We start from the raw sequence: 15,921 nt of genomic DNA on the forward strand, positions 1-15,921 counted from the left end.
GCACTTTCACTTTTAAGCTGGTTAAACAAATGTTTATTTCATTTTATTTATTTATTTAATTTTTATTGATTTATTTTATATAGACACCTGCTGGGTTTCACGTAGAAACCTAAAGGTCACTTAAAAAGCTCCTTTTCCAAACAGTGTATCTAGTAACAGTAATATAATAATGACCTTTACATTAACAAATCCCATATCGTTACTAAGGATCATGATTAATTATTATTATTACCAAAACACCACATGACACTCTCAGGTCCAAATCCTTATCTTAAAGCTGTAATTCCTCCTGCACTGAACATTTCCAACCGCTTCTCTCTAACCTTATGATGAATTGTGTCAGGTGTGTTGTAGGCCAGAACAAACTAACCAAGAAAACAATAACTGTATGAAGATGTGATAGAAGAAGAAACCCATTGAGAAACTAACGCAAGGACTGATGTAAAGGATTGAAGTGTCTTTTCAACGCCATAAGACTTAAAAAAAATACATGTTTTCAGGTATATTTATAACAATTAGTTATTTACTATAAGAGCAGAAGGAAAGAAAGATTTTGGAGCCATTTCCCCCCCCAAAAATATCTAAGGCATGAGACGGCGGGAAAGTTTATCACTACCTGCACACAAAAATAAAAAGTGACCACCTTCTTCACAGCACCACACAAAAGAAGAAGAGGTCATGCATTAGGACTGTCTTGATTACAGCCTGCTTCTCTTAGACGCGCAACAAAAGTTTATTCTAGGACCGATAAAGGTTCTTCTGTTTTGCGCGCTGCAATCCAACAGGTCCAGGGAATCTATAATGACCGCCTAAGACTGTCCTGTGTCCTCAGAAACCTCATGCCAGCGTGTCAGATGGATTTTCCCACATCCTATGTACCAGTACATAAGAAAATGTCCCGTTACCTGATGCCATCCAAAGCGCCAGGACAAGTTGTTGCCGGAAAGCTGCGGTGCGCCGCGCAACTTGAACCATTCTGCAAACTTGAGTCTCCGCTTAGAAGATGGAGAAAGACGGATGGAGAAAACAACTTGTAAAGAAATCACAAGTAGACTTCGGGATGAAAGCCGTGTGATCCTGTGAAGCGGACAAGAAGGACAGTGATGACCGAGCAGATCCGCTACAGGTGCTTTTTTTCCCCAGAGCGTGTTAGTCCTCGCCCCTCCTCAGTGCGCACTGCGGCTACGCCCCAAACGGCACACTACCCTATGAGTGTCACACTAAAAAGTGTGCTGGAATACTACCCTAAGTAGCCACCTATTTAGTGTGCTTGTGCGCGGATTGGGGAAGGAGTCACTGAGACGCGCGTCATTCTTCCTGCCTTGGACTGTTGAGCGCGCATTTGTTCACAATGATCCCTCAATGTAATACATATACACGTTTTAAACATTTTAAATAGCACTCACGAATGTGGAAAGAGGAACTTTTATACAAAAAAACAAGAAAAAAGCCAAATAAAAGTATAGTAATAAATATCAGATAATGTTCTGAAATATATATTGTATATTGTATATTTTGTCGTCTGTCATTTCCTGTATTGCTACTTGGAAATGTAAATAAAATATATACAAATAAATAAATAAATAAATAAATAAATAGCAAGCAACCCGGTTGTTAAATGAATAAAGAATGCGCAAAATGCGCGCTCAACAAATGCGCGGTCACTTTTTATTTTTGTGTGCGGTCCTGAAGAAATCTCATGCCTTAGCACCTTAGATATTTATTGGGGGGAAAATGGCTCCAAAATCTTTCTTTCCTTCTGCTCTTATAGTAAATAACTAATTGTTATAAATAGACCTGAAAACATGTATTTTTTTACACTTCCATAAACTTATGGCATTGAAAAGACACTTCAATCCTTTACATCCGTCCTTGATTTTGTTTTAATTTATTTTAATTTATTTTATTTTATTTACATCTCCAAGTAGCAATGCAGGAAATGACAGACGACAAGATATACAATATACAATATATATTTCAGAACATTATCTGATATTTATTACTATAGTTTTGTAGGTTTTTTTTCTTGAAGTTCTTCTTCTGAGTGCCATTTAATAGCATTAATGTAATTTAATATAATTAATATACTATTTAATATAATATATATTATATATATAACATAATACAATGATCCCTAAATGTAATATATGTAGGAAGATTTGTTCACAATGATCCCTAAATGTAATATATATATATACATATATATATATATATATATATATATATATATATATATATATATATATATATATATATATATACATATATTACATTTAGGGATCATTGTGAACAAATCTTCCTCATCTTCTGTAGCATTGATCCTACACATAGTCACAGGGAGCCTGAAGTCTATATCCCAGTGGACTGAGGGCACAGGGTGACCTGGATGTGGTGCCAACCCATCACAGGGTACAATCACATACACACTCACACACCATAGAAACTTAAGAGATGCCTATAAGCCGAAATATGAGTGTCTTAAAAGTAGAGGAGGAAACCAGAGTACTCAGAAGAAACCCCTGAAACTCGAACATCGTACACATCAAGGGAAGAGACAGGAATCAAACCCAAATCAACCCCAGAAGTCTGAGGCAAACTAGAGGTGCTGACCACGAAACCACTGGAATATACCCCACCACTAATTATTTTTTTACCCAAAAAATTAAAGAATTTTTTTTGGTTTTGGAAAAAAATATCCTAATCTCTACTTTTTATTTTCAAAGTTATTCCTCAAAGCTCCAGGGTTCCCGGATGAATCCTGAGCTCAGGTTGTTTGTGTGTTTGTGGTTTCACATGTTCTCTCAGTGTCCTTGAGGGTTTCCTCTCCGGTTTCCTCCCTCCTTCCAAACAAACACACAGCAGGTCGATTGGCATAGCTAAAGGTGTGAAACTGTGTGTGTGTGTGTGACACATCCCAGGATAGGTTCCAGATCCACCCTGACCAGGAACAAGCAGTGAGTGAGCTGGCGAGCTTCTTAATAATAGGAACACCTTGTCCAGAAAATTGACTATAAATTCTAAAATAAATTTAGTAGGTTAAAGCTGATTATTATATGCACAAATTATCAAGGAAGTGGCAACGTTTATTACTGTACAATATCACTCTAAATAGATTACATGCCGAAAGGTTTATACACTGATCAGGCATAATATTATGACCACCTGCCTTATATTGTGTTGGTCCCCCTTTTGCTGCCCAAACAGCCCTGATTCATTGAGACATGGATTTCACTAGATCCCTGAAGGTGTGCTGTGGCATCAGGCACCACAGATGTTAGCAGCAGATCATTGGGCCCAACCTCGTAACTTACAGGACCATTTTGATAGCTACTGACCACTGCAGACCGGGAACACCCCACAAGAGCTGCAGTTTTGGAGATGCTCTGATCCAGTGGTCTAGCCATCACAATTTGGCCCTTGTCAAACTCGCTCAAATCCTTACACTTGTCCATTTTTCCTGCTTCTAACACATCAACTTTGAGGACAAAATGTTGACTTGCTGCCTAATATATCCCACCCACTAACAGGTGCCATGATGAGGAGATCATCAGTCTTATTCACTTCACCTCTCAGTGGTTATAATGTTATGCCTGATCAGTGTAAAAGGGTTAATACGTTATAAATGGGTTTATCAGGGTTGTTTATTTTCTAGCTTCTGTGATCCTGTGATTATAAGAGCTTTTTGACCTGCTCCTGTTGAACATCAATGAACAAGATTTATGGTAAAGTCCTGTGGTATAAATAGTTTTATTTATTTTCTATTAACATTTACCCTAAATGATTTGGTTGGATCATTTTTTCATCTTTTCCTTTTCCCCCCACACTTTAGCTGTTAGCACAGCTTTGCGACTCAGTCAGAAAAAGTCATTGAAATCTGTTGTACTGCTTCTATTGAACGTGCCAGCCAGCATGCAGTCCATTCTCCTCCTCGTACGTGTCGTATCCGCCCTTAACAATGCCTCTGTGTGATGCTCAGACTCCTGGGAAAGGCTGCGTCGCATGGCTTCCAGTCCACTACTGCTAGCATGCGCATTATATTACTGAGAAGTGAAGACAACTGATTTAATCATCGAATTACAGACTAATTATAGCTTACAGTGTAAAGTTAAAGAAGCAGTGGTAAATAGACTCAGGCTCGAACTCAACAAGTTCCCACCTGCCCAGCTCTGGAATCTGTAAAGCCCATCAATTTCACAACAATAAACCCGTTAAACAAGTGCTCAAGTTTCAGTCGCCTTATAACAGCACTTTTATAACGGTGTGATTAAGTCACACGGTTTTATCTGAACACTGTAAACACTTTGGAACAGATATTTTGATGAGTTAATCCTCATAATATTGCATAATATCGCATTTTTTAGCCACGCCTTACACACCACCCATGTCTCAAAGCCGACTAATTTGAAGAAAAGCAGCTCCGATAGTGTTTATCTTTTAGTACACGATTGTTGTAATAGTAACGACTTAGATATAGTATAGGGACTGGTATTGCGGACGTCCCTCATATATGGATTATACAAAACGTCTTGACTGGGAGACACGAGGATATGAAGAGAGGTTATTTAGTATTTTAGGAAGAGTCAGGGATCTTCACGGTCAGGGGTTTGTACTACTCTGATAGGAAGGTTGTGACAAGTCCCAGGATCACCGAGCTGCCACTGCTGGGCCCTTAACCCTCAACTCTTCAGCTGTATAAATGAGATTAATGTAAATTGGCTAAATGTTAATTCATAGAGAGGATTCTTTAGAGACCTGGCAACCTTTATACTTGTGTCCTTCAAGCTCTACATAAAAGTAGGAGCTGTAAGAGATTACCAAACATGAAACCCACTGGTGATTAGTAGTGATACACATACATACTGGGACTTGTTATATACTGGTACAGTAGTACTAGGACATGTTGATGCTGGTACATATGTACTGGCATACACTAATGTATCCCAGTACTACTGTACCAGCATCAATGCTGATACATTTGTACTGGGACACATTATATACTGGGACATTCGTACTGGGACACATTATATACTGGGACATTCATCCCGGGGACTGGTACATTCGTACTGGAACGCACTGATGCTGGTAAATTTGTACTGAGACACACTGATGCTGGTACATTCGCACTGGGATACGTTAATACTGGTACATTTGCACTGGGATACAATAATGCTGGTACATTCGTACTGGGCTGTGCTAATGCTGGTGTATCCATACTGGGATGCATTAATGCTGATACATTTGTACTGGGATGTGCTATTGCTGGTGTATCCGTACTGGGATGCATTAATGCTGATACATTTGTACTGGGATGCATTATTGCTGTACATTCATACTGGAATACATTAATGCTAGTACATTAGTACTGGGATGCATTAATGCTGATACATCCGTACTGGGATGCATTACATACTGGTACATTCATAATAGTATGCATTAATGCTGGTGCAGAGGGTGGTGCGATCAGCTGAGCGCATCATCCGTACCAAGCTCCCTGACCTGCACTCAATCTACAACAAGCGGTGCTGGACCAAGGCCAGGAAGAGAGTGAAGGACATCAGCCACCCCAACAATAGACTGTTCTCTCTGTTGCGGTCAGGAAAACGCTTCCGCACCCTGAAGGCTAACACAGAGAGACTGAGGAGAAGCTTCTTCCCACAGGCTATACGGTCTCTCAACCACATCTCTCCACATAGGACTCAACTGATTGGACATGTTATGTTTCCTTCACACACGTGTTGGAACACACCGAACCAACCACTCTGAACATCTGCACATTGCAGGACATTTCTGCTCCTGTTTACACATAAAGAGGACCACTGTGCACAACTGTACTTTAAAGATGGACAATAACACTGCTGCTCATCATTTCATTTCACTCCATGACCACCCCATACTGCTGCTGGTACATTCCCACTGGGACACATTATATACTGGTACATTCAGACTGGGACACATTAATACTGGTGCACATTATATGCTGGTACATTAATACAGGGATGCATTAATACTGGTACATTCAAACTGGGACATATTAATGCTGGTACATTCATACTGGGATGCATTATATACTGATACATTCATACTGAAATGCATTAATACTGGTACATTCGAACTGGGACACATTAATACTGGTACATTCGTACTGGGATGCATTAATACTGGTACATTCGTACTGGGATGCATTAATACTGGTACATTCGTACTGGGACATATTAATGCTGGTGTACATTATATACTGGTACATTCAAACTGGGACATATTAATGCTGGTACATTTGTACTGGGATGCATTATATACTGATACATTCATACTGGGACGCATTAATACTGGTACATTCGAACTGGGACATATTAATGCTGGTGTACATTATATACTGATACATTCATACTGGGACATATTAATGCTGGTACATTTGTACTGGGATGCATTATATACTGGTAAATTCGCACTGGGACGCATTAATACTTGTACATTAGTACTGGGATACATTGCATATTGGCTTTAAGCATATCTATTTAAAAATAGTAGCATTTTTTTTTTTAAACTTCAAAATGAAAACATTAAACCTCTCGTCACATCATGTGGCTTTACTATAATTACAAGCTTATTAACGCTAACAATTAAAGTCAATTAAATCATTAGAGTGCTTATCTGGATAGAGCCGTCCCACCCTAAATAAATGTTTTCCAGTCTTTTGCAAACACTGAGACAATCAGAAACGCGATCTGTCCCACATGACATCGCTTCCGACAGCGTCAGCGACTGGAAATAAAACGTAGATTTAACACAATAGAGCTGCACCTGAACTGAAGTCACTTTCTGTTTCCAGTAATGACAGGAGGCGAACTGCAGTAAAGCTTTGAGGAACCCAGAACTTAATATCCTCATCATCAAACTCATCTTGATCATGTTACTTTGAGGATCATGAGGTCTGGGTATCGGAAAAAAAATTCTCAAATCTGATTGGTCAGAAAGTGCTGATTAATTGTGCAAGAACAGCTCATACAAGGCAAATCACAGCTCTATATTCTCTAATGTGTGTTCTTGTTTCTCTAATGACTTGCACAAGGACTTTTGTGGCATGTCACCATCTAATCTAAGCCTAATTCATAAAACGTGCTGCTTGTGAGGGATGTGGTAGATTAGTGATTAAGGTTTTAGATGACTTTGGGTTCAAATCCCAGGTCCACCAAGCTGCCTCTTCTGGGCCCCTGAGCACGGCCCTTAACCCTCATTTGCTTAGTTGTATAACGTGAGATGACTTGTAAGTCACTTGGGATAAGGGCGTTCTTGATTTTTGTCGACTGTTAAGTGCCATGAGATGTCAGTGATCTTAAATAAACATGAAAACAAGCGTCATAAATTAAAAAAAAGGTTGTTTTTGCTGTAATTGCGCTCGATGTTGATAGAGCAAGTACACACATGTTGTGTTAATGTTGATGGAATTTGTTGATCTTATCCTCAGAGACCGCAGGTGAGGCAGCAGGTTTTTTTTGTTTTTTTTTTTTTGTTCACACCCAAAATTCATCCGTATAATCAATCAGTTTGTGTCAGCTTCCGAACAACTGATGCAGCTGTGGAGAAAAAGCAAACCCCTCTGCACCTGGTTTTGTAACACTTGCTGCTAATATCAAGGGTCACTTCATCTGTTTCAAGTTCACTTCTGTATCATGTGCTTGGCATTCCAGAAAGTTCCTCATTGTATCAGGGAACGGCTCTCGGTTTCTTTCTCCTTCCACGTTGCCGAGGAGAATTTTTTTCAAGGACGTCTGAGAGAAATAGGCCTCTTGTTTCAATATGACTGATAAGAGGACAGTAAACACGAGCAGATCGTATTCAGACAGCTGGACTCACTGCTCGAGGAGTTCAGTGTCCACAGCTTCAGACTTCTGCTTATTGATTGTGATCACATCAGTTTCTTATGACTGGAATGCTTTTCTTAAGCACTCGTTTATCAGGAATTAAAAATTCTTGTATTATTTTAGGGCATCTGGTCTGAAAAGCAAATTCTCATTTTATGTGTGCCTATTTATTATATATGTGTCATTTTTCAGCTTCCTTCTGGTCCACCTGTCATGAGTGAGTGAGTGAGTGAAAGAAAGAGGGAGGGAGAGAAGGTGGAAAGGAGTGAGTGAGTGAGTGAAGGAGGGAGGGAAGGTGGAAAGGATTGCGTGAGTGAGTGAGTGAGAGGAGTGAATGAGTGAGTGAGTGGAAGAAGGAGTGGGTGAGTGAGTGAGAGAGTGAGTGACAGAGGGAGGGAGGGAAGGTGGAAAGGAGTGAGTGAGTGAGTGAGTGAGTGAGTGAGAGGAGTGAATGAGTGAGTGAGTGGAAGAAGAAGTGGGTGAGTGAGTGAGTGAGTGACGGAGGGAGGGAGGGAAGGTGGAAAGGAGTGAGTGAGTGAATGAATGAATAAATGAGTGAGTGAGAGGAGATAATGAGTGAAAGGAGTGAATGAGTAGAGTGAATGAATGAATAAATGAGTGAGAGGAGAGAATGAGTGGAGTGAATGAGTGAGTGAGTGAGAGGAGGAGTGAATCCTCCTCAACTGACTGAAAAAGAGGAATCTTTTTAAAATGGTAGCACCGGATCTGATTCCAAGATACTTAATAGCACCAGATCTGATTCCTTGTTTATTGTGCAGTGTGGACATGAGCAGTGAAGTGGATTCTGTGCTGTTTATTAGCACTAGAGCTGATTCCATGTTTATTGTTGAAGACAAAATGTTTATTTCCTCTTCAGTTAGTAGCACTGGATCTGATTCCATGTTCATGTCAAAGTGCAAGATCTGATGTTCTGTTGTATTGTTTTTGGCTGGAACTGATTCTGTGATCACTTTATGGTTCTAGATCTAAATCCGAGTGTGTTTGTTAGCATCAGATCTGAGTCCATGTTAATTTTGGACGATTGGACCAGAGTCTTTTCTCAAGTTTGTTTCTAGCACTGGATAATAAGCCCAAGTTCATTTCTGTTGCACTGCATCTGATCGGAACTCCTGGTTTGGTTTCTGGCTCTGAACCTGAGGCGGTGTTTGGTTTTGCAGCGCGTGATCTGATGATGTTTTTGTCGCGTCGCCTCTGAATCTGTTTGTTTCGCGTCGCTGGACCCGTTTCCATGTTCATTTCTTAGCACCAGATCTGTTTCCATGTTTATGAGTCCACCTAAGCATTACTTTCTACCTGGAAATGTTTTCTGTTGAAAAGAAAAAGACAAAAAGATGAAATCTTCAACTTTAGACACTTAGCGGTAGCTATTCCTGACAGATTTTGCTGTTCATTCCTACCTTTTGTACGCTTTTTACACATCCTCATCCATCTGATCAATCTACAAACCTGGCATTCAGCCGTGTTAGCTGAACCATGACAGAGGCAATTAGCAGCTCTCTAGATTCAGATAGCTGAGGGTTGTGCAACAACGAGTTATTCCATATCTGCAAAAGTATGTAAAGCAGCTCCAGCTCTTCACTCGGCTCAGGGAGTGCCATGGAAGCGAGTCGAGGCTGGACTTCAGCCATCCAGGGTCCTTCACCTGCTTTTTTCCTACAATGAATAAAATATTTTTTGAAAAAATATTGCACAACTATGTACATTCTATTGAATTATAACAGTATCACTGATTCCAATTATTTTATTAAAAAATACATATATATTTTGTCTGTTCAACATGTGTGAGATAAAGACAGCTTTAGACAGGATAGACTATTGGAATGGAGTGTACTGAGTAACTAGACTATAATTTGAGGTTTTAGGGTTTAGGAAAGTGCTGGAACTTTTCATTTCATTGAGCAGGGGAAGATCAGTGGTTCAGGTTTTACAAACTTGACAGCAAAATTGTGGGTTCGAATCTCATTTGTTGCAGAAAGTCATTGTTATGCCCTTTGAGCAAAGTCATGATTATTTTTTATTACACCTATTTGAATCATGGGGGGAAAACCAGCACAGTTTGAAACATTATGTAAAGAATGTACGATTACACACCAGTGGGTTACATGATACTCGGACTAAAAGAAGAGGCAGGTTTTTCTTTGCAGAATGTTTTAAAATTTTATCAATTATCCAAAGGAGGTTTTAGTAAAGGATGAGCTGTGTCACGATTTGAGCATCAGACTGTAGATCTTGGATCTGATCCACACACCTTAGTACACTTCTGGTCTGAACACACAGAGTAGAGCGTGTCAAACAATATGATATGAAAGGTTAGTGAACACCTGACCATCACCTTCTTCCTCAAATTTGAAAACACATGATTGTATAGAAAGTGGTGTAGAGTTACAGTTTCCCCATCACTGGGACCAAGAGTCTCAAACATCTAGCACAAAGAAAGCTCCATTAAGACATGGTTACATTTATCTAATATATTATCCATTCATCTCAATTATACAACTGGACAGTTGAGGGATTTTCTCAAGGGTCCAGCAGTGGCAGTGCTGGAATTTTAAATCCTGACCTTCTGATCAGTGACCCTATCATTTTAAACACTGAGCTACTGCTTCCCAACCTGGAATCACTACGAAAAATGACCAGCACTGAGACCTGACTCTGAGTCAACCCCACTGAACACCTTTGGAATGAACTGGAATACCGACTGCACCCCAGACCTTCTCACCATCCTGACATCAGCATCTGATCTCACTGATGTTCTTATAACTGAATGATCACAAATCCCCACAGCCACGCTCCATCATCCAGTGCAGGGGGTTGTCTAATCCTATCCACAAAGGACCAGTATGGGTGAAGGTTTTCATTCCAACCAAGCAAAGACCACACCTGAGTCTGTTGAAAACCAAGATCAACTGATTAAACATGTGGAATCAGGTGTGGCTTCTGCTTGACTGGAATGAAAACCTGTACCCACACCGGCTCTTTGTGGATAAGACTGGACACTGATGATCTAGTGGAAAGCCTTCCCAGAAGAGAAGCGTAGAGGACATTATAACAGTAAAAATGGGATATGGGTGTGATAGTCAGGGGTGCACATACTTTTAGCAACACAGTTAATGTTAGGCTACTTAACTTCTCTTGTGATCACCTGCTTCACCCTGTAGCACTACAAGCAATTCTCTGATATTTCAGGCTTACAAGATTTTCTCGCTTTCTTCACTATCCAAGTCACAATTTTGTGCTTGGATCGCTCTGATAACATTCCCAGCTACTGGATTCAGAGCCAGCTGTAAAGAAAAACTACCTTACTGCCGAGCAAAAAGAGAACCATGTATCTCGTATGGTATTTCTTTTCTGGCCTTCTGATCCTTTCATTTCTCTGAGACCGTCAGCTTCAAGGCCAAAGCTGAGGTGCATCCTAGCTCTCCGGTACATCTCTAATGAAAAGCTTTCAGAAAAGTAAACCATGCATCACCATTACAAAACTTTCTTCACCTTCTGCCCTTTGTACTGAACATTTTGTTCTCAGAGGCTTTCATCGTTAAGGTTAATTCCAATGCAGAAAACAGGTGGAATCCAGATGTTCTCCAACTTACACACGAGAATATCCCGGATACTTCCCAGACTGTTACTATTTTAATATTCACAAAGTTTGTTTAATATTTTTAATAGCTGTAAGGGATAAAGTCACATTTTCTGAAGTGCACCAGTCCCCTTCCTAACGAAGCATCTGAAAACCAAACAGAAGCCACAGCGATCATGTTTATTTTACTGACCACAACTAAAAAAAACAATTAAGACTTTAGAGAAGATAATACTACTACTACTACTACTACTACTACTACTACTACTACTACTACTAATAATAATAATAACAATAAAAGAAAATATAGCTTATGTTCAAGATAATTTCTGTGGATAAACCATGGTGTTATTTTATTTTATTTATTTATTTTTTAGGCGGGGAACAAGCTCATAAAAAAAAAAAAAACCCTCTGCTTTTATGAATACATCACTGTGGTATCGTCTGCGTATCTTTAGTTACAATGCTTCCAAGGATTTGAATGCGCCATGTTTATGAAGGTGTCCATTTTGAAAAGCAAGCTAGATTAAACTGAGCTGCTGAGGCAATATTCTACATTATAAATATTACGACTGTATAATGGCCCATAAACCCAACTTCATGCAAAGTATTCTGTGCACTATTCCAAAAAAAAAATAAAAATAAAATAATCAAATGTTACACCTAGCTAGGAGTTAATTAATAACAGATGAGGAAGTATTTCTGGATCCAGTTTTCACTGGGCTTTCTTTAGATGACATTTTGATGGTTGCACATTCTTTGTTCATTTCCCAGCAGTGTGATACTCTATTTAGTGAATAAACTTGGATGAATGACATTTTGGCATTGGGGATGGCATGAGGTTCCAGGATGTTTGTTTTATTAATAACTAGAGCCTACATGCAGCACCCATATTCGGAACCCAGCTGCGGTTCATTTTATCAGACGATGTAATTATGTTGGATTTGATCCCTTCAGTTTGGTGATGAAATCTGTTGATTCTAGAATGGGGTACAGGGAGACTCTTACACACATACACGGTAAGTGTACATGATAAACTGCGATTTGAATACAGCGACCAAGTGCTGTTGACCACAAAGGCATGTGAGAACAATGACTTCCCAAGCCATTAATCACCAAAACCAGAAGTAGACACTTCAGTTGACCTATAGCCAAGAATAAGTAGGAAACAACAAAAAAACAAACCAATTAAGTAGGTTAATACGTTTTAGCTGTGTGAAAACTTTGTCTTGTCTGTTTACAGATGAATGATTCAAACCACCAACTGACCGTGTGTGGAAGTAAACTTGCCCTAACACCATCCCACCCTGAAACTGGATGATCCTTGCCCAGCAGCAATATCACATTCCAATCTATTTTACCTTCTGGATTTAATGAACAACTTATAGTCAGTTAATGTTGAAATAAGGTTGATGTTGAAATGAACAGTGAATCATCTATATGTGATTTGGCCAAGTGGGAAGTTCCATGTGAGTCATTTGTAGAATAATAATAAAACATTTCATATTTCCTTGTAGAAAAGAACTAAGGACTCCGAAACAAGTCATCAAATTTGTCATCCAGTCATACAGAAGGTGTCTAATTTGATCTAGATTATTTCCAATAAAAGAAGTTCTGGAAGTGTATGTATTTAACCAGCACTTACAAGACAATCCATCAACAATGGGTTTCAATTACGCTCATGTCCCTTACGTAGCAGTTCATGTCAGACATTATTTTTAAGCTAGCATCACCTTGTTTTATATATACACTTGTACACCTACTCATGACATTTTCTGGTCAACCAATCATGTGGCAGCAAAATCATGCATTACTGCACCATCAGAATGGGGGAAAAATGTGATCTCAGTGATCTGACTGTGGAATGATTGTTGGTGCCAGACCCAGATCCCAGATCTCCTAGGATTTTCACACACATCAGTCTCTAGAGTTTCCTCAGAAAGACTACAGTAATTGTGGTGAGCAAAAAATCATCTCAGATTGTACAACAAGAACAGAAAGCTGAGCCTGCAGTGGGGAGGGTATCTCCAAAACTGGACAGATGTGGACTGGAAAGACATAGCCTGGTTGCTGAACCAATTGCATAAATCCATGGGTGCAGGCTGGTGGAAGTGGTGTAATGGTTTAGAGATGGTGTTTGGGCTCCCTTGATGGACACAATTTACCATCTTCTAAGGGTAAGATAATGCACCAAAGCAAAAGTCGTCTCAGACTGCTCAGTGTTCTGCAGGGCCCTTCACAGTCACTGGAGCTGAATCCAGGAGAACACCTTAAGGATGCCAAGACATTTTTGACAATAGTCTCCGCTCTAATTCATCCCAAAGTGTTCTATCGGGTCAGGACTCTATGCAGGCTAGTCAAGTTCAAGTTCCTCCACAACAAAACTCATTCATCCATGTCTTTATGGACCTTGCTTTGTGCACTGGTGCGTAGTCATGTTGGAACAGGAAGGGGTCATCCCCAAACTGTTCCCACAAAGTTGGGGGCATTAAATTGTCCAAAATGTCTTGGTATGCTAAAGCATTAAGAGTTCCTTCCACTGGAACTAAGGGGCCGAGCCCAACCCCTGAATTCAATGATTTGGAGGGGTGTCCCCAAAACTTTTGGCAATACAGTGTATGGTAGAACAAACACTTCTGGGGGGAAAAAACTGCAGAAATTGCATGATGCAATCATAGACCAATAATGTGAAAGAAATGTTTCCAACATCTTGCCATGCCATGAAGAACTGAGGAACTGAATTTTAAGCTCAGACGGGGTCTAGTATAGTATTCAGTGAATATCTAAAAAGAAAATGTGCCCTCATATTAACTCCAGCTGATGAGAATCATTGAAGTCACACTTCCTCAGTGTTCCCAAGAGCCAGCATAGCAAACTTGACTCACTTTTAAATGTTTAACAGTACAAATATAGCTTACATCTTAAAGCAAACAACAGATGGCCGACAAACAACTTTCATCCAAATGACTGAGTGAGAGAGGGTTTATTATTGTGGCATGAAACACCGGACCAAGACTGCTCAACTGCCTGGTGTCTCAATATGAAGAGAGATATCTGCATGATCGAGAACATCAATGCAGGATGTGATTAGACCAGGGGTGGCCAATCTTATCTGCAAAGGGCCAGTGCGGGTGCAGGTTTTTATTCCAACTAAGCAGAAGCCACACCTGAGTCTACTGAAAGCCAAGATCAACTGATTAAACATGTGGAATCAGGTGTGGCCATACTGCATCTTTGAAGATAAGACTGGACAGTGCTGGATTAGACCCTGAGCAAGGACACAACTGTTTAAAAACATGCAAAAATGTGATCTGATTAGACAAGACAACTTTCATATTCTTGACAAGTTGGTAAGTCCATGTGTTGTGGGGGATGTGGAAGCTTAGTAGATAAGGCATTGGGATACTGATTGGAAGGTTGTGAGATCAAACCCAGGTCTACCAAGCTACCACTGCTACGCCCCTGAGCAAGGGACCCCAGGAGAACGGAAAGCTTGGCTTGGTCCCTACACTGAGGGAATCCACTGGGTCTGATAAATGCATGTGAAGTGAAGTGCATGTATTGTTGCTGGTATAGATCCAGGTCCACTCGTGACTGATCACTTTACTGCATACAATAATGTAACATTTCTACTGGAGCGATCTCCTCCAGGATGACCCTGCACCCACCCTGACACAGTAATCATTTTACTGAACCAGTGGACTCATTCAGATTCATCGTCACAGAGAACGTAACAGCATGACTGTTAACACTTTTACACTGCACTTCAACAATTAACAATTATATCCTAGTTTTTACATGTAATGTAATGTAATTACTATATCATATACATGCATCCATTATCTACTTCGCGTAAAAATGCTTACTTAAAAATGGTTTATAACTGTGTTTCATATCTGCACCACTATGTACAAGTTAAATTATTGTATTATATATTTAAAATTATTTCTTAGTCACAACTGTGTGTGTATTTATATTTAAAATTGTGTATGTGTGTGTGTTGTATCTTGTTACTAACTAAACTGATGTAACAAGAATTTCCATCATGGGATCAATAAAGCCTGCCTATCCCTCTATCCACCTGCCTATCCCTCTATCCACCTGCCTATCCCTCTATCCACCTGCCTACCTGCCCATCCCTCTATCCACCTGCCTACCTGCCCATCCCTCTATCCACCTGCCTACCTGCCCATCCCTCTATCTACCCTGCCTACCTGCCCATCCCTCTATCCACCTGCCTATCTGCCTATCCCTCTATCCACCTGCCTATCTGCCTATCCCTCTATCCACCTGCCTATCTGCCTATCCCTCTATCCACCTGCCTATCTGCCCATCCCTCTATCCACCTGCCTATCTGCCTATCCCTCTATCCACCTGCCTATCCCTCTATCCACCTGCCTATCCCTCTATCCACCTGCCTATCCCTCTATCCACCTGCCTATCCCTCTATCCACCTGCCTA

The 15,921-nt window shown here is 40.1% G+C and overlaps 1 protein-coding gene across 3 annotated transcripts in view; it reads right to left on the reverse strand.

The window, feature by feature from the left end:
• si:ch211-198m17.1 (mucin-2) overlaps positions 1–1,165 on the reverse strand; it is a 35,403-nt gene extending 34,238 nt beyond the window's left edge. For 2 of the 3 annotated variants that reach the window (XM_058414237.1, XM_058414228.1), the window contains exon 1: positions 906–1,165. In XM_058414237.1, coding sequence (XP_058270220.1) covers positions 906–975 — 70 coding nt within the window. In that variant the 5' untranslated portion in view covers positions 976–1,165. The remainder of the gene's footprint in view (positions 1–905) is intronic. The other variant, XM_058414231.1, reaches the window with a different exon arrangement.
• Between the last annotated feature and the right edge of the window lie 14,756 nt (positions 1,166–15,921).

The sequence above is a fragment of the Hemibagrus wyckioides genome, linkage group LG02 (assembly GCF_019097595.1).
Source record: "Hemibagrus wyckioides isolate EC202008001 linkage group LG02, SWU_Hwy_1.0, whole genome shotgun sequence".
Taxonomy (NCBI): Eukaryota; Metazoa; Chordata; class Actinopteri; order Siluriformes; family Bagridae; genus Hemibagrus; species Hemibagrus wyckioides.